This window comes from Netta rufina, assembly GCF_964035555.1.
Source record: "Netta rufina genome assembly, chromosome: 2".
NCBI classification, from domain to species: Eukaryota; Metazoa; Chordata; class Aves; order Anseriformes; family Anatidae; genus Netta; species Netta rufina.
Window position 1 is genome coordinate 54,304,320 of NC_140124.1, and position 18,463 is coordinate 54,322,782.

At 40.1% G+C, this 18,463-nt stretch overlaps 1 protein-coding gene across 1 annotated transcript; it reads left to right on the forward strand.

Moving 5' to 3' along the window:
- The first annotated feature begins 1,797 nt into the window (after window positions 1–1,797).
- IGFBP3 (insulin like growth factor binding protein 3) lies at window positions 1,798–18,094 on the forward strand. Its single transcript, XM_084282713.1, has 4 exons — window positions 1,798–2,801; window positions 6,571–6,797; window positions 9,387–9,506; window positions 15,784–18,094. The coding sequence occupies exons 1-4, from the start codon at window positions 2,411–2,413 to the stop codon at window positions 15,907–15,909; spliced, it is 864 nt and encodes a 287-aa protein (XP_084138839.1). The 5' UTR covers window positions 1,798–2,410; the 3' UTR covers window positions 15,910–18,094.
- The last annotated feature ends 369 nt before the right edge of the window (window positions 18,095–18,463 follow it).

An 18,463-nucleotide genomic window follows, 5' to 3' on the forward strand; every position in this document is an offset into this window, starting at 1 on the left:
AAAAGAAAGTAAGAGAGAAAGAGGGAAAGAGAGAAAGAAAGAGGGAAAGAAAGAAAGGATGAGGGAAGGAAGCAAGGGATGAGGGAAGGAAGGAAGGAAGGGATGAGGGAAGGAAGGGATGAGGGAGGGAGGGAGGGAGGGAGGGAGGGAGGGAAGGAAGGAAGGAAGGAAGGAAGGAAGGAAGGAAGGAAGGAAGGAAGGAAGGAAGGAAGGAAGGAAGGAAGGAAGGAAGGAAGGAAGGAAGGAAGGAAGGAAGGAAGGAAGGAAGGAAGGAAGGAAGGAAGGAAGGAAGGAAGGAAGGAAAATACGCAGTGTACAAGTGCTTTTTTAATTCCCCCCATGTGGCTGGGTTCGCTCAGATTTAGTGAGTCTCGAATCCAATACTGGACAACCGGCGACCTCTTTCGGTCAATTAACAAAATGAGCAAGAGGACAAAAGGCTGAAAATCGTTGGTGCAGTCGCCTATCGGGATATTAAGCGAATCTGACCTCTCTTCCAACACCTCATTCATTTTATTTCCCTAGGAAAAGTCTCTATTAACTCTTGCATCACATTATTTACGCATAAAACCTTTTTATTTTTTTTTTTTGGTCTTTTTAAGTACGGTGTTGCTTTCCAGACAGTATTTTGGAAGGTACTGTCTGAACAAAGAATGAAGAAAACAAGCCAGAGCTGATTTTAATGTTCTAAAAAAGATTTGATTTGTAAAAAAGAGCAGATTTGGAGATTCTCAGGGCAGTACTTTGAGTGATAACATCTCCACTTGAAAACTACACTTTTCCACTTGAATTTAGACACGTGAACAGCTGATGAATTACCGGAAGGTGAACTTCAATGTTAATAACACAGGGGTTAAAAACAGCGTAATGGTTTGGCTCATCATTTCCATGGCAGACAGTATTTGTATACGCCAGTATCTGTAAGCATTATTCGTTTTACTTTGTATACGGAGCAGGATCCTGTGATAGAAAGGCCATATATGTGCCTACATATATATTGCACCATATCCTTCTGTGTTAGGTCTGAGAAGTGCTGCAGAAAGGATGGTCACAAATTCTTACATTGGCAATTCAAATTTTCTCCACCAAAGTTAAGCAAAACAAGACAAGCAGAGTGGGGGCAGAGTTTGCACTGGCTACAGAGCGAAAACACATGCAGTGTGCAAAATCGACTGTAGGGCTTGCTTTTTTTTTTTTTTTTTTTCCCACAGACTTATGAGGATGTTGCAATGGAAAGCATTTTCTCGCGGACTGAGGGAAAAGTTTTAAAGAGCTCAGAGAACGCTTTAGGAAGATGGGGGAGCTGCATCCACGGGCCTGGATCACCACGTGTACCGAGTGATCGTGTGCCAGAGAGTAACATCTGTGCAAGCGTGTGTGTGAGGGAAGGCTTTCAGCCCCGAAGCAGGCAGGATTGTAGAGAGGAGCCCAAAAAAGGGCACTGCCCGGGAGCTTTGCTCGTACATCCCCTCCCGGTGCCACGGGGACACAAGTACATACACAGCACTTATCCCCTAAAGAACAACAAAAAAAAACAAACACGAAACGCCCCTCACTAAGAAGTGCCCATAAACCCCAGGGACCGCCGCGGGCCCCTCCCCAGCCCCCAGCCCCCAGCCCCCAGTGACCGCCGCGGGGCCGCGCCGAGCCCCCGCACTGCCGCCGCGGGGCGCTGCGCGGCCTCGGCGGGGCGGCAGGGAGCGGAGCGGCGCGGGGCGGGGCGGGGCGGGGGGCGGCCGTGCCGATATATGGCAGGGCCGGGCAGCGCCGCCGGACAGATGGGCGCAGAGTCGCGGGGAGCGGAGGCGGGAAGCAGCCAACAAAGAGAATAAAAAAGAAGGGAGCCGTGTTCGCTTTATTTTTATTTTTTTTTCTTAGCCCTCTCACCCTTGCTTTTTTTTAATTTTTTTTTAATTTTCTTTTTCTAAGCATTTTTGAAACAAGTTTTCTTCAGACCGTCTGGGCTTTTTTATTATTATTTTGATTATTTTTATTTTTTTTACTTTTGGAAGCGTTTTTTTTTTTTTTTTTTCAGTGTTGTGTGTGGAAAAAAAAAAAAAAAAAGCCATCAACGTTAGTTTCAAGCCAAGTGGTTGAGGCGCTCTGCTGGGCGGAGGGGGGGGATAGGAAGGAAAAGTTGCCTTTGTTGCCAGCGAGTTCTTCTATCACCTTTATGCTACCAAAGGCCGGCGGCTGAAGAGAGAGAGGGGTCGGTGCGAGCGTGCTGCGGGCACCGCTTCCTCCCCTCGCGCCGGCCGGGCTGCGAGAGGCCGCTGCCTTTACCTGCCCCGCAGCTCCGGGCGAGGAGCGGCGGCCGGCGCTGCCGCCCCGAGTCCCGTGAGCGGCGCAGCCCGGGGCGCTCCCCCCGGGCCGAGCTGCGCGGGGGCGCCTCCCGGCGGCCCCGGTTGCCATGGTGCCGCGGCCCGGCGTGCTGTGGGCAGTGGCGGCGGCGGCGCTGGCGCTGCTAGGCCGTCGGGCGGCGGCCGCGCTGGCGCTGGCGGGGCCGGTGGTCCGCTGCGAGCCCTGCGACGCGCGGGCGCTGCAGCAGTGCAAGCCCCTGCAGCCCGACTGCGCCGAGCGGGTGCGGGAGCCCGGCTGCGGCTGCTGCCTCACCTGCGCCCTGCGCCTGGGGCAGCCCTGCGGGATCTACACGGAGCGCTGCGGCGCCGGCCTCAGCTGCCAGCCGCAGCGGGAGGAGGCGCGGCCGCTGCAGGCGCTGCTGGAGGGCCGCGGGCTCTGCACCAACGCCACGGGGGACGGCAAGCTGCGGGCCTTCGTGCTGCCCGGGCCGCTGGCTGAAGGTAAGCGGCTGCTTCATTCTTTCTTCGGGAAGTTACAAAGTAACCACGCGCGCCGGGGAGGTCGGGCAGCCAGGGCTGGGGTCGCTTTTGAAGGAGGGATGCTCTTTTTTTTGGTTTATTTTACCCCAAAGGAAGAGGGAGGTGAACCTCTTGTGTCTCTTACTATCGTTATTTATTTATTTTTTTATCTTCACCCCTGGTGCTGTGAAGTAATCCTTCGCGAAAGAGGCAAAGTTGCTCTTTCTGAGAGCAGTTTGGGGGAGGGAAGGCGTTGTGTGCTCCTCACTTGGGTCGTGAGTCTGCCCAGTTGAAGAGGAGACAGTGTAATCCTTGAGATTTGTGCCTGGTGTTCCTGGAAAGAGGGTGCGAGAAAACTAGAGAGTGTGGGCTAGCTGTTGTGCTGCAGCGTGATTACATCAGGGCAGTGATAAGCCCAGGAATTAAAAAAAAAAAAAAAAAAAAAAAAAAGTTATGTTTTCCTGGCCCTTGAAGGTGGTTGTTCAGAACAAAGTGTTTGCACAGCAGTGTTTAAGAGGATGTTGTTTTTCCCTGCATTGCAAATAAACCTTCAGACAAACGAAGGCTTTCCCGTACCTCTTACATATTTTGTAAATGAGACGTTCACCGAGCAGGTTCTGTTTGGTTTGAAGAGGAAGGGACAGCTGGAAAAAGTTCTGTTAGCATGCATATTTGGAAACTTTAGAGGCAGGAAAAATTGGGATTCGGATCAAGAAAACTCAGCCCTGTGCAAACATTTCATTAAACTGTTTGTTAGCCAACAGCAAGTATGTTAACATTTATTTAATAGAAAAGTGTGTCAAAAGGCTTTCCACTGTTTGCATTTTTAAAAAGCCAGGAGTTTTTCTGCTAGGTTACAGGGACTCTTTGGCTGGCCTTTCCTTAGCTGAGGAAGTGGCACCAGTGTTCCAGTTAACTGGCTGCTATGAGACTAAGAGATGCCTTATTATAATTATTTATGTGCTGTTCCCAGGCTGTTCATACTTTAAATGAGCGAGAGTTCAGAGGTACTCACTGCAGTTTTAAATCTCATTGGAACATGGAACAGCTTCCTTCATCACATGAACTTGGCTTTGACTATTCATCCTTCAAATGAATTGAAAACGGAGGGAGTCTCCTCGATACGTGAGACTTGGCAGTGTTTCGTGGAGGGGCAGTGCTTTTAACAATGACTGTTAGAGGAGGGGAAAGACAGAGCTGAATGTTGGTTCCCTGATGAAAATATTTCCATTTTCAGGCTAAATAGTCAGAATGCTGAGTTCCTGTTTTTGCATTCTTGGCGCAGGAAGAATTCCTGTTTTGGAGTCAGTAGGAGCTTTGATTGCTTAAAAAGTGCAAAGTAGGTCTCTACAGCTCACATTCAAGGCATTAAGGTTGAAAATTCAGGGTGCAAAAAAGAAGTATTATGCTGAACCTGTGTGTACACATAGTACCTGCCTCCTCGTGGGTAACGCTCCAGTTTCAGCTCTAAATCTGAAGCTTGGGAACTAAGGTTGTGGCATGGTGCCCTCCCTCCCTGAGCAGGATCACACCTCCCTTTCATGTAGCTTTGTCCTGCGTTATGTGCTATAGTTTTGGTCTTCACTAGAAATTGCTAGAAATCAGTGTGGATGGTGTGTATTGCAGGAACTTCTTAATGCCAACTAAAGTAGGCCACTGACTTTACAATTCAGGTTTTGGCACACAAAAGTCTGAAGTATTACTGTTCATATACAAACCTTCTAATCTGTTCTTGAAAGAGAAGAAGCAACTTTTGTAGCAGTTTTGTTTCCATTACAACAGGATGTAGAGGTACCATGGCACCAACTTCTGTAGAATTGAGTTAATGGAATATGCTTTACCATTTAAAGTGTGGCGTTATGACCATTCTGAATTCAAGTGTAAGAAATTCTGTCAGTATGTGGTGGTCTATACAAACTGTGAAATGATCAGCATGCTGATTACTCAATGCACATTAAGAATACTTTCTACTTTTTTTATAGTAGGTAAACTTAAAAAAAAATGGACAGATGAGAAAACACAGTAGTCACAGTACTTATATCTAGAAGATTTAGGTTTATAACATTTTATTGTCATTTATTGCAAAATTCACTGAGAATGTGGAAAAAAAAATACCACTGTTTAAAAACAGGACATTAAGCCACCAAAAATATGTTCAAATACTGCTGAGAGTCTGAGTTAAACCCACAAAAGCCAGGAAATTTAGACTTAAGACTTGAACTTCCTTAATCCATTTGCACTGGGAGTTGGATTTTCCCGGTCAATTATGTTCATTGCCAGCAGTGGCTACACTAAAACCACCAGTACCAAGATGTTAACTCTGATCCCGCCGCCTCCTCCTTGTTTTCCTCCTCAGTTCCTGTGAATGGCCAGTGCCAGGATACTGTATGTGTTGAAATAACGAGACTCAAATGAGCTATGTGAACATGGGCTTTCAGTTTTAGCACTAAATTTCTTGGCTTTTGTGGTTTTCCAGTGAGCCGTCGAGTATAATTTTAATACAGATTTTCAGGATGCTTCTTGCACATCAGTTATCATTATGTGCTCACAATGTGATTTCCTTAAAGGGAAAAAAATAAAAAATAAAAAGAGAGAGAAAAAAAGTGGCCAGCAGCCAAGGCACCAAAACGCAGCAACTAGTGGGACTTAGCTGACAGTAGCAGGAGTATCCAGACTTGAAAAATTCCATGGAGGAAATGCAGCCAGTTACAGTTACATTGCAAGAGTCTTCTAAGAGAGAAATGCTGTGTAGACAAATACCTCAGAAGGTACAGGAACGCTGGGCTTATGCAGTATTTTGGAAAAAATAATCCTGTAGTTTCCTGTAGGTTTCTCCTGTAGTTTTGTGGATGATAGTTTAATGAAAAAATATTTTTGAAACTCATAATGAAAGTAGATGTTTGTCCTGTGACACCACTACAGAATGAATGGTAATTTTTTTATCCACTACCCCAAAATATATTTTATACAACTAGAAATATTTTTGAATTTAATAGTAGAGGAATGAAAATGTGCTATTTTTTTTTTCTTTCCTGTTATGTATGTGGAATAAAACTAAGAGAGAAAAACAGCGTTAAAAATAGTTAATTAGAACCATCAAACTCAGCATGGTAGAATTTTTTATTAACGCTTTTTTTTTTAATTTACTCTCTTGGGGAAGATGAAGAGTTGCTCTCCATCCAATAACATACTCGTGTTAGCTGTATTAAATTAAAGTTGTTTAAATCTGTTCTGGGTCAGAAGTACATGATTTGAATGCTCTGCACGACCCATGTTGGTCAGGCTGCTAACAGAGCTCTGACTCAGGGCCAGGTGCTGGCAGGGCTCCACACCTGGCAGACCTGCCTCCTCCTGCCGGGAAGGGAAACCAGCAAAAAAAAAAATGAGGAGTGAGAAACTTGGGCGGTAGTGGTTTGCAAATAGTTTGAAATGAAGTGAACGTAAATACTTTTCAAGTGATTAGCAAGGCAGGGTGTACATTCATAGGCACCTAGCACAGGTGGTGGAATGGTATACTTGAAAGGCTCACTAGGACTGAAGAGATTTTTCAGTTAGAAAATTCACTGCAGTTCTTTACACATAGCCTATAGACTTCCTGATGCGTGCAGAATACTGAATTGCTCGTGTTTTTATATAAGATTTTTGTACAGAAAAACTGAAGATGTAGAGTAGTCTAGTGGTCTGTTGCCCTTCCAGACTCAGCTGGCGGTTGACTAACTTTGTTTCTTCACTGAATTTGTTCTTTTCATAGGAAATTCCAGTGATTCAGAAGAAGACAGGAGTACCAGTAGCATAGAAAATCAGGCCATCCCAAACTCCCACAGGGTGCCAGATTTGAAATTGCATCCACCGCACATCAAAATAGATATCATCAGGAAAGAGCAAGCCAAAAATACACAGCGCTATAAAGTGGAATATGATTCACAGAGTACCGATACACTGAATTTCTCTTCCGAATCCAAACAAGAAACTGAATATGTAAGTGCTTTTATAAAAGCTAAGAGATTTCACTGCATGTATGTGCCTTTGTGTGTATGTGCATGTTGTGCATTTGACAAGATAAATAAAAATGGTTATTGCTGTACCTATTTAGGGTATTCTGGCCGTTTGGCCAATACAACTGTTGGATCTGCAAATGCAGATAAGCAGCTGACCAAACAGATCATGTTCAGAAGACACAGAGGCCTAATGCACTGGTGTTTACATTGATTTTAATGTAATTTTCACTGTGTCAGCTCTTGGCAAAAAATCTTGTTTCCACATGTTTCTATGAGTGTTTTCTGTGACATGTTTAGTAGTGTCATTATTTGGTAAACTTGGTTGCAAACAGCATTATTGGGTTGCAAAACAATGGAAAAAAGGAAGACATTTGACGTTCAGTGTGGTGGTATTGTGTTCATACTCCATGAAGCAAATCAAGGGGGATGACTTAGCTTCAGCTGAAACTAAGTCTCAAGTCATTATTTCTATGACGTGCTGAACACCACCTCCACTTGCAGTAGTTGTTTAGTGCCACTGCATAAATGTAATGGTTCACAGCACACAAGCTGCTATTGCTTCCAGCTTACTGTGCCCAGTAGAAAGAGTATTTGCAGGGCAGCCAGAATGTGGTGAATCTGATGGGACAATAATTCCTGTTTGTGCATTTCTTGACTGCTGGCATGGTGGTTATCCTTGTGCCTGTGCCAGCTGACTTAAAAATATGGATGGATATATTTTGGCATCTCATCAAAACAGTTGTGGTGAAACCAGACAAGGCTTCCTACCTGCAAGAGAAGGTTTTGAAACCTGTGAGGTGGAAAGCTGTGTCTGAAGAGTGTGTGGCCTCCAAGTTAACACAGTTGTTAGTTCAGTTTGTCATTGATGTCCAGCTGTCTAGTAAAAACACTTAAGTATCCAAGTTTTAGCATGCCTTCTTCCCAAAAACTTGAAATAAACCTCTTCCAGTAAAATAATGAGCGTTTGTAGCTCTGAGGAAATAGGGTTCTAGCCTTAACTAGGATAAATGTTTCACGTACATGATAATCAGGCCCTGTGTGTAAAGGCACACTGATTTACTAAATCTGCATATATCTGTAGGAACTGGAACCAGAACCAGGTCCGTTTGAGGCAGTTACCTTTGCAAGCAAATGCCATTATGCCCATGTCTACATCTTAGCTTTAATATTCATCCTTTTACTTTTGAAACCTGCTTCAAGATAATAGTTAAAAAAGGCTGTTGCTCTTTTTGTAGGCCTAACTCAAAACTAACTCCAAAACTAACTCAAAAAATCTTTGTGTGTGTTATTTGTAGTTGGTGTCTGAACCATTTATTTAAGGAGTTGCCAATAAGAGCACCAATTTAAATAGCTTGTTTAGAGCTTGTGAGATTGATACTGAACAAAAATGTATGAAAGCAGCAAGGAAGATCTTTGCTTACCAAAAATTTATTTTTTAAACTTCAGCAGAGCTGTGGAGTCTGTATGCTTTCAGACACTCACATGAAAGGCACTTCATATCAACAAACTTAACATTTATGCTTGCAAGTAGTAATATCATTACTTCACTAATTAAGAATTGTACTAGTGGGTCTTTGTGTTGATAGAACAACTTAAATGTTTTAAACCCCTGCAACTGTGAAAAAGAACTTTTTGGGGTGTCTATTGAAGAATCAGGCTAGTGAATTGAGTCAGTAATGTGCTCAGAGCAGCATGTAGCTAAACACAGAGTATGTAGAGGCTGTGATTCTTGAATTCTGATCCTTCTGCTGATACTGGCTGCCTTCTTGGCCTCTGGCAAAACTTGAACTCTTCTACTCCTGGATTTCTGGCTGTAAAATTGGTCTGGTAACATTTTATACTGTACCCTAAAGGCCTGCAATGAGAAACAATTAGTTTGGTGTTTGAGACATGCTTTTAGAAGTGGTTCTGGAAGTTTTTATGTCATTGTATTAGAGCTAATCCACACTACACCATTGTCTTCCTTTTGCATATGGAGAAACTGGTGCAAAAAGTTATGTACTTATCTACCGAAAATGCTGTGTGCAACCATTCATTTGCATGGGTGCATACATTTGGTCCAGCTGAAATTTGGAATTGTTGTCCAAAGTTGCAATATATTTATAAAGGCATATACAGTATGCCAAACTGCGTGTTTTCAATTTAATCCATTGCATTCAAGTCTTTAAATCTAGCAGAATCACAGAAATAAAATGACGTTAGTGAAGATTTACAAAGCAGTTTGTTCTCAATTGTCTGCTTTCTTTTCCCACTTGGTGAGGATCAGCTTTTCACAATATATGTTATATATGACTGATTTACGTAATGGTCAAGTCTTCCTTACAGCTGTAATTTCAGCTGGAAATGTTAGTCTGATTGCAAGCATGGCATAGGGCCTTCAGTGCTTAGAAATCAGTTTTGTCTTGAATAATGTCAGAATTTCATCTGTGATTGTTTTGCTTTTTGACATTTCTTTTAATAGATTTGTTTTTGTGATTCTTACCCTTTGCAGATTTATTAACTCTTCTGTGAAGAACAGAATTTGTAAATGAAATTTCATATATGTTTTTTCAAATGTGCTCACTAACAGGGTCCTTGTCGTAGAGAAATGGAAGACACTTTAAATCACCTAAAGATCCTGAATGTCTTGAGTCCCAGGGGTTTCCATATTCCAAATTGTGACAAGAAAGGGTTCTACAAGAAAAAGCAAGTAAGTACAGTGTCTTGAGCATTTCAGTGAATACATTTCACTTATTCTATGTTGCTGTTGAAGGATCTTGCCAGCAAAGTGCATTATATATATATTTTATATATCACTTTAAAAAGAAGCTAGTTTAATCCCAATTTTAGGTCCTGAGCTGATACTGTTGAACTTTGTCAAATGGGGATAATGTTTTTATTTTCTGTTGGTTATGACAGCAGATTAATTTGAGAAACTTCCAACTTAATCACACACAGGTTGGCCAGTGTCCTAGATACTAATGCCCTTCAGTTTAAAAAAAGCAATGCCTCTGTAATAACCCACAGAGCTAAATGTTGCAGTTGCCATATGACTGCAATAGATCAATGCTTTGAATTGTAAATAGATGCTTGAAAGTTCCTAGAAGAACTGTGTTGGTTTATATTACAAAAAGCAATTTGAGAAAAGCATGTGTCTGTCCTTTATGCACTACACAGATCATTTCCAAAATCCAGGTCATGTTATCATGGAAGTTATACATCTAGTAGTTATTCTGTAGCAAGGTTGGCTCCTCAGCCCACTCCTCTTTTTTTTCCTCCTCTTTTTTTTTTTTTTTTTCTCTCTTTGCAAATGCAGACCTAAGTGGAAGGTATATACATGTATGCAATACATTCATGCTCTAAAGCAGCATTCTCCATTTGGTACTACTCTTGAAGCTTATTCAAGAACTTGCAGAATTGCAAGACATAACATTTTTTCTTTGTATGCACATTTCATCTAATACAATTGTTTAGATAGTGACCTATCTCCAAATGTATTTCTTGTTATAGTTCCAAAATTTTCAGAATTCAAAAAAGTCCTTCAGATTTCCTTCAAGGCAAACTCTGTAAGGACAGATTTTGTTTGTAGACTATCTTGTTTTTCACATTTGGGTTTACAGAAGTCAGCCTCTTTATGTCTGGTAACCAAGAGTGGCTGACTTAGTGCATTACTGCATAATAGTTTGTTAGTTAGAAGTGAGAGACCAACCTCAGAAGAGGCAACCTTATTTTAAGAGCGGTATCTCCCCATTGTTTGGCTTCCAGCTTTCTTAGAAACAGTCTTAACCTTTCAGGTATTCCCTGGAGCTCTGCAATGAGCTGGCAGTGTCAGGTAGGCTGTTTGAAATAGGGGTGAGGTTTCCAGTGTTCTGACCTTGGCTGCACACTGCCAAATTTGTATTACTTCCAAGCTTTTCCCAGGCAGGTGGTGGTAACTCCCAAGCAGGGTGAGTTTCTTTTTCTTTAGTTTTGAGAACCCACTGTCAATTCATGTCTCACTGCATGTAAATTAGCAGACAGCAGGGCTCAAATCCCAGTCTGCATTCATTCAGGAAATGCCACAGACTGCTGTGTGAACTACTCTGTGGAGCAAGGCAAGGACTGTTTTGTGGCTGTGCCATAGAAGTATTTGCTTAGCTACTTCAGAACAGCATGTCATGTAACTGCACTGAAGATATGCAAGCATCTTGCAGTACTTACCCTCCTCTAGGTATTACAGAAAACCACAGATTGGTATTTACTTTGTTCAGTAGATGTTCCTCTCATCTGTCTTTAGACTTCAAAGTTTTAGCTTTGTCAGCAAAAATGCGGTGGTTTGCACACTGTCCCTAGTGTGTATATATGGTAAATCAGATCCACAGTGAGCACATACTAAAGTGCCTCACTGTACAGTCATGGTTCTCTAACTGAGGCAGAAAAAAAAATACGGAGGGGGAAAAATATGGATAGTCTTTTTATGGATACTCTTTTCTAGTCTTAATTCCTAGAAGTTCATTTACTAAAGTAAGGTGTTGGTACAGAGCAAAGACAAGCGTCTGCACAGCACGTAGTCTCCATGTTATCTGGAAACTTTCAAGCTGCTTTAGAAAAGGTTGATATGCTATGTGCAACAGCCCCTCTGGTCAGAAAACATAGATGTTGAAGGAGCACTTTCATACTTGGCCAGTCTTGGCAAGCACTGTGCCAATTTGCACTGCTCCAAGTAGTTTCATGATAGTTTGGGACAGCTCAGAATCTTGTAAGAGATGCCTGAAAATTGAGTCCATATCAGTAAATACAATATGTGTAATGTAGTTTGGGTGCTCTTCCTTAAAATGAATCTTAATCAACCCCTGGCACAAGCCTTCACAGATAGGGCTTACAGAGAGAGGCTGCTTCTCACACTTAGAAAATATAAGACAAAAATAATGTATTTGAGTTACCTTTGTATAATTATCTCCTAGAAAAAAAAAAAAGCATCCTTTTTATAAGTGAATGAGTCCTGGTCAGATTGAATCCACTCTCTGCAAGACAGTACAGCAATATCATTTGTTTTTTTTTTTTTCTTTTTGGAGGATCAAAATGAAGGCCTGATTTTGGGAATTGCAGGTGTATTAATTTCCTTCTTTGCTATTACTCGTTCAATCTGTAATTCAATTTTGTCATGACAACAAAATTCGGAAAAAAATGTGTTAGGAAACAGTAAATCCATTGCAAAAAAGGAACATTTTGAGCACTTTTAATTCTGGAAATGAATGCTAAAAGCACTGCCTAGGATGTTCATGTATATAGAGGTATGATGGTAGGAATCAGATAAATTATGATTACTCTGGAAACCATGAAAACTCATTCAGGAGGTACTTTGTGTTTTAGTATATTCTGCCTTCCTGGTCACCTGCTCTTGCAGTCGAGTTGAAAGCAATTATTTTTCTTGATATTTGTGGACATCTAGAGAGATTTTTCAGAAGTAACTATAGAGAGTAATTTGCATATGTGCAACAATTTCAAGAACTTAAATTCATCTGTCAAGGTATAACATGAAAATAACTTAAGACCTTGTGTTTATATATAAACTTTGTTAAAATCAAACATTATAAAATTTAGATTTCTTTATCTTAATAAATCACACACATTAGCTTACACTATTCAAGTATGGTGTATATATAGGTATAGTTACATGAACTAGGTTAATACAGGCATGGTTTTGCCTCAGGCATGCGAAGAAAGTTTTGATGGAATTATAATTATTGCCCCATATTTGTATACCAGAACCAGATATTCCTAAATGTGAGCTGGCATTGTTCCACTGAAAACAACTGGGCTTGGCAAGAGCCAGCATGGCCTGAGGTGTATGTCAAGGCTGTCTGCACTCTGCTTCAGGAGACCATGGTTGTAGCTCCATGGAGACCTCTGAGCTGATCAGGAATTCAGCAGGATACCATATGCTTTGCTGTGCCCCACAAATGCCTCTGTGGCACTTCTTTGTGGAGGGGAGAGGGGCAGGTGGCATGGGGCTGGCAGCTGGTACTTCTATCAGAAGTAATTATTGACTGCACTGCTTGGGCAGTTTTCCAGCTTTTTGGACTTCTGAAGTCATACAGAAAAGCCTTGAAATTTGTGTGCAGTGTAAAATTCAGAAGAGTGAATACTTTTATCTAAACTTTTTTTCCATATGAATTGTCCAGTATTTCAGTATGGAATGCAAGCTAGCTGTTTCAGGGTAAAAAGCATCACTTTTGAATCAGAAGCACTTTAGTATTGACAGTATGGATGATCAGGTAGTACAAAATAACAGACTGCAAGAGGTAATTTTTCTCGTTTCTTCAGTGACATTTTAGCTGTAAAGCTCTAGCCCAAATAATCCAAGGGTTTCATTTTTTATTTCTTCTAGACAACCTGTTTGGGAAAAAATAGCCATTAGTTTCTGCAGACTGTGCTATAGTTAATTCCAAAAATTGATTATGCAACTGTAAAATGCAATCAAAACCACCAACAACACGCGATAACTTTAATTGATCATTTGTTTTGACAGTGATGCAAGCCTATGAATCAGTCAGAGTTGTGTAACATACTTCATATAGTACTTCTAAAAGGGGAGGCTGTGTTACTATTATTAGTAGAAGTGTAGTTTCATGACCGGAAAAACAGGCCAACAGCCAGAAACCCCGTGCTTTAATTCAGGCCCCATCTGTGCCTCTACTCTTGGGAAAAACAACTCCATAACTGCTGCCTCCTTTTCCTTATCTGTAAAACGTAAATCATGCAAAAGCAACTGTTTATGAATTACTCAAAACTGAGCATGAAGGATTTAGTGTGCTAAATGTGAATACCTCTTAAGGTAGAATCCAGTCCACTTACCACCAAAATTTAAGAAACACATCCTCTTGGTGTTGGTGAACTTAGAACAGGCATTCGCAGAAATCGTGAAGAGCACATACAAGTACTAGTCTGGACTTTGAAACAATAAATGATTCTAAAATTTACATTGCTTTTATATTTAAAGATTTGATGCAGGGAAACAACTGACCGAGTGACTAGAATTCAAACACAAGCTAATCATGTAGTTTAGCAAATTATTAATGTAGCTGTCCTCTCAGTAGGCTTGAAATTCTTCACCCTCTCCTATAAAAGCTGATATTCTTCAAGTTAATTTTGTCATCCCACTGGCAGGATTGCCATTCATTTCTATACAGCTAATGCAGAAGGACTGCAGATTCAAAGAGAAGGCATTGTATTATTTCTTCATTAGACTTCCTACTCAAAAATATGTCACAAGGCTAGATTAATTTTCAGTTATGGTGATTAATGTTATTTATTTATATATTTACAAATAAAATAAGCAAGCTGGAAACTTGGGTTTCTGCCAAGACAGTATGTTCAGTGATTGGTGTCTAATGTGTGATCTGCTCTCATCTCTCTTTCACAGCTTCCTAGTGAGAACTGTCTACACTAATCTCTGCTGCCACAAATTAATTGGCTCAGGGACCAACCTGCTGCTGCAGGCAGTCCCAGGAGTGGCCCATATTCACACTTCTTTCTGACATATTGCCCTTTCACCTGAGGTCCTAAACTAGACATCAAAGGGTCAGACACTTTGTGCAACATGTAAAGCCTAACATTTACTTGATATTTCCTCATGTACCTGTGCTTGGGAAAGACACTTAGCTTTGTGGGCCATTGACAAGGGACAGTAAGACGTATGAAACTCTGGAGAGCAATGCAATGGAGTGATAGTAGCAAAGTTTAACTACCTGGTGGCAAAGCCACAGCTGGTACCCAGTGTAAACTTCTGAAATACCTGAATTGCTCTGATGTCAACTCAGAGCTCATTTACTTTGTTTGTATGATAGCTTTTACAGTATTGAGGAACATATGTGGCTTCAGCGTGTCTAGTCTGTTCTTCCTCCACATGATGGAACAACAGATGAAACACTAATCTTTGAAAAACTCTCTTGGAGTCAGAATTCCTTCTGTCCTGACTAAATGACCTTCTCTGTTAGCATTTGCAGTGAATCCTCCATCATCAAATCTCAGAAACTTCTGTTGTGCCATACTGGAGGCTATGTCTTAGCAAGGAGGTTGACCATTGCAAAACTGTGCTGCGGAGGCATGTGCCTTTTGAGGGAGTGAAAACCTTGCAGTGTTCCAGCAATACTGTTAGGCTGAACTGTGACCGGGATTACACACCAAACGTAACCTGCAGCATCTCTTCTCCTTTAGTTTAGCTTTTACCATTTTTCGTTTCTTGGAGAGACCATTACTTAGTACATGACAGACTTTTTAAATCTACTTTTACTGCATTACTATTTCTAAAGAAGTTCAGCATCTTTGCTTGTTTAATGATAGTTTCAGGTTGGTCACTTTTGTTAATAAATTCCAATAAGCATCTGATTTCTAACATTGATGTAGGTCATAGACTAATATACAAGCAAAGTCATTTATAGCAAAATAGACATGTAAAGTTCTAGTACACCTATCAGTTGTTGAAGTGATAACTACATTAGAGAGGGATTATGTATATGTTAATAAATGTCAATGACAGTATTGAAATTCTTCCAGCAAACAGATGCAAACCAAGGGTATTTATTGCTGCAAGAGCTGTCTTTGACCTGTGCTTTAGTGTAAAACAAATCTGTTGACTTTCTTTTCCAAAGATGGGTCTCAGTCGTCAGTCTGTGCTGTTTTAAGTAGTCCTGGTATTCAATAGACAAAAACTGTGCTGCCTAATTCTGCTGTTTTCTGCTAATTCTCAGAGCAGTTTTATTATGGAATAATTAGATCCAAAGTGCTTGATGGGCAGGCTATTAGACTAATTTTTATTGTAATACTTTGTAGTGGTGTTAAATCTTCAATTTAATTCAAGCAATTCTATCAAATCTTCTGTTTGGTTCTATATATGGCTAGGATATAGCAGTGCAGATATCAAACAAGCAGGAATCCCTACTGTATAATGCTAAGAGTGGAATAAAACAAAAATTATGCTAATTAGGTTCTCCATTCTGTTTCAGTGTCGTCCATCCAAAGGCCGAAAAAGAGGTTATTGCTGGTGCGTGGATAAATATGGACAACCGCTTCCTGGATATGATGGCAAGGGAAAAGGAGACGTCCACTGCTATAACTTGGAAAGCAAATGAGGGCTGGATGCCAGCTCTTCTGGCATCTGTGTGTGGCAGCTGAACCGAGCAGAGGCCTTCGTGGGGCTGGGCAAACACCATGTACTGCATTGCACAAAGAGTTTATGAGCACTGCCTCCTGTGGCAGTTAGGGGAGTAGAGGCCTCTATGGACTCTGCAGCTGCACCCTGCCACTAAAACATGTTGGGCTTTCTACAGAATATGTAGGGAGCTCTGAATTCCCCTGTCAACCTGCACTATCGATACCCAGAGAGAAAGAAAAACACAAGGCACTTCAGAATGGATTCAGGGAGTCTCCACTGACTTTTTAAAGAACGGCCTGTGACCAATTTGATCCCAAAAGATTCTGTTTTTTATTTTAAATAATTTATGAATTGTAAACTTGTAGAGTTGTTAAAGCAAAACAAAAACGCACACATACACACAAAAACAACCCACAAGGCTAAGGTTAAGCTTTTTTTTTACAGGTCTGATGGGAATCTTCACGGGTAAAAAGTTTTATAAAAATCTCAAAGAACTTTTTAAGAAACATATTTCTAAAATAAATACATGACTATTTTTTTCTGTAAAATATATTATGAATATTCTGTTAGTCTGTAATATAATTGTTTTTAAATAAACTTTATTTAAATGTAACATGTGAATACCAAATATTACACAATAATTCTAGTGTATACTTCTGTATGCAAAGAAAAAGTAAACGTATGGGATGCTTTACAAATATGTATAGATCCATATGCATAAACACTGACCTGTTCTAGGTAACAGAAATGAATTTGTGGAGTGAAGGAGGTGTTTCCAGAAGAGATTAAGTTTCATTATTTGATGTAGGTACAAATATTCTGATAATCTTTTAAATTCTTTTTAATTATTTTACTTTTAATGTACCCATCACTGAATTATACCACTGGAATAAGTAACAGTTGCACTGAAGCTCTCTGTAAAACATTCTTCTATCTGTCCTTTGCTTCATTTAGTGCAACAGAGCTTAAATTTCCTGTTTCCTTCATGCTAACATAGAATATTCATGGACAAAAAATTTCCATTACAGTACCAGCCTTTCTATTTGCTTATTTATTTTTAAAAGCTGTATCTATTCTATGTGGTCTTCATATACTCTGCCAAAGTATGCATTCTGTACGAGGATCTTTTGTTTAAAACAATGCGAACAAGATGGGAGGATTGTGGGCCTCCACAATTGTTGAGACCTGTGTGCTTCACTTATGCTACACACAATTGTTGCTTCCTTTGACTTTGGTAGAAATTATTTGCCTGCATCAAAGCATTAAATAAGATCCATAGGATTTAAATATTTAAATTGTCTGCTAAGATATGTCATTTTAGTATGAAGATAAGTGTAATGCTGTTACATAAGGAAGTCTTTGGCAGCATTTTTTTTTTTAGGCTGATTGTTTATTGAACTTCATGACAAATTCTGTATGACAGTGAAATCTGGATAAGGAAAGGTGGCCTGTGAAATGTAACATCTCTCTGGAAAGTAATGCCATATTTTGTATATGTATTTATTTATATATTTTATATAAATATTTTATATATTTATATAAATATATAATATATTCTTATATGTGTCACTATAAATGTTTGATGTCACTGTAGAAAAAAGAACCAGCAACACTGTAATTTCCTGTTGGGTTGGGAATTCGATGGAGAGTGATAGCAGTACTCTCATGCAGCTTTCCAGCCATTGGAAACAGTGGTTGTGCTGATGGAGGGGAGACCATGGAGTCAAGGAGCCTGTTCCTCTCCCACCCTGTGAGTTATAGCCACCTGTGTTTCCTGCAATGGCATATGTCTTGAAATTTTATTGTGGAAAGATTTGGATATGCAGCTTGCAGGATCGAGGTAGCTGATCACTATAAATCAAATGTTTAATGCCTTACCCTGAAATGTAGCCCTGTGTGTATTCTGTGCATATTTCTAATTTATATCTAATGAAATAGGTTCACATTGTTAAAACTGAAATTTTAAACCTAAAAGTAATAAGAAAAAGTGTATGTGAGGTGGTGCTTAGTTCAGGTTGATACAGACTTCCTGACAGATAGTTACAGAAAGCTTTGTGAGTTGAAGATTTATTGCAATATTTTTACTGCTAATGCAAATGTAATGCCTGCAAATATTTGTTGGCAAATTAAAATAAATAAATGCTGACTTTTTTTTAATTGTACACCAGTTTATTTCAAATAGTTTCACATGGGGAATAAAATTATATATTTTTTATTTATATATTTTATTTATATATATTTATATATTTGGGCACATAATATGCAAAAACTAACATTGGGGTCACAAAAGTATGTTATGAGTATTTCACATTTTTTTTTCCTTCACTATTTCATGAGCCTTCTCATAAAAGAAAATGACCTCTCACCAAGGAGGTGGACAGCTGCCTTCCAAACTACATTTGGGAAATCAAGAAATGTTTTAACAGGCTATGGCAGCATTTCTGATTCGTGTTTTTCATTAAAATTATAGCTCTTTATTAAAAATCAAGAAAGACGTGTTGTCTGGTATTGGTCCTTAAGTTAGTTTGTCA

Bases quoted from the DNA above. Each gene is read 5' to 3' on its own strand.
- IGFBP3 (XM_084282713.1), top strand. From the start codon at position 2,411: ATGGTGCCGCGGCCCGGCGTGCTGTGGGCAGTGGCGGCGGCGGCGCTG. The intron at 2,802-6,570 runs GTAAGCGGCTGC...TTCTTTTCATAG, and splicing joins GCCCGGGCCGCTGGCTGAAG to GAAATTCCAGTGATTCAGAA. The intron at 6,798-9,386 runs GTAAGTGCTTTT...GCTCACTAACAG, and splicing joins CCAAACAAGAAACTGAATAT to GGTCCTTGTCGTAGAGAAAT.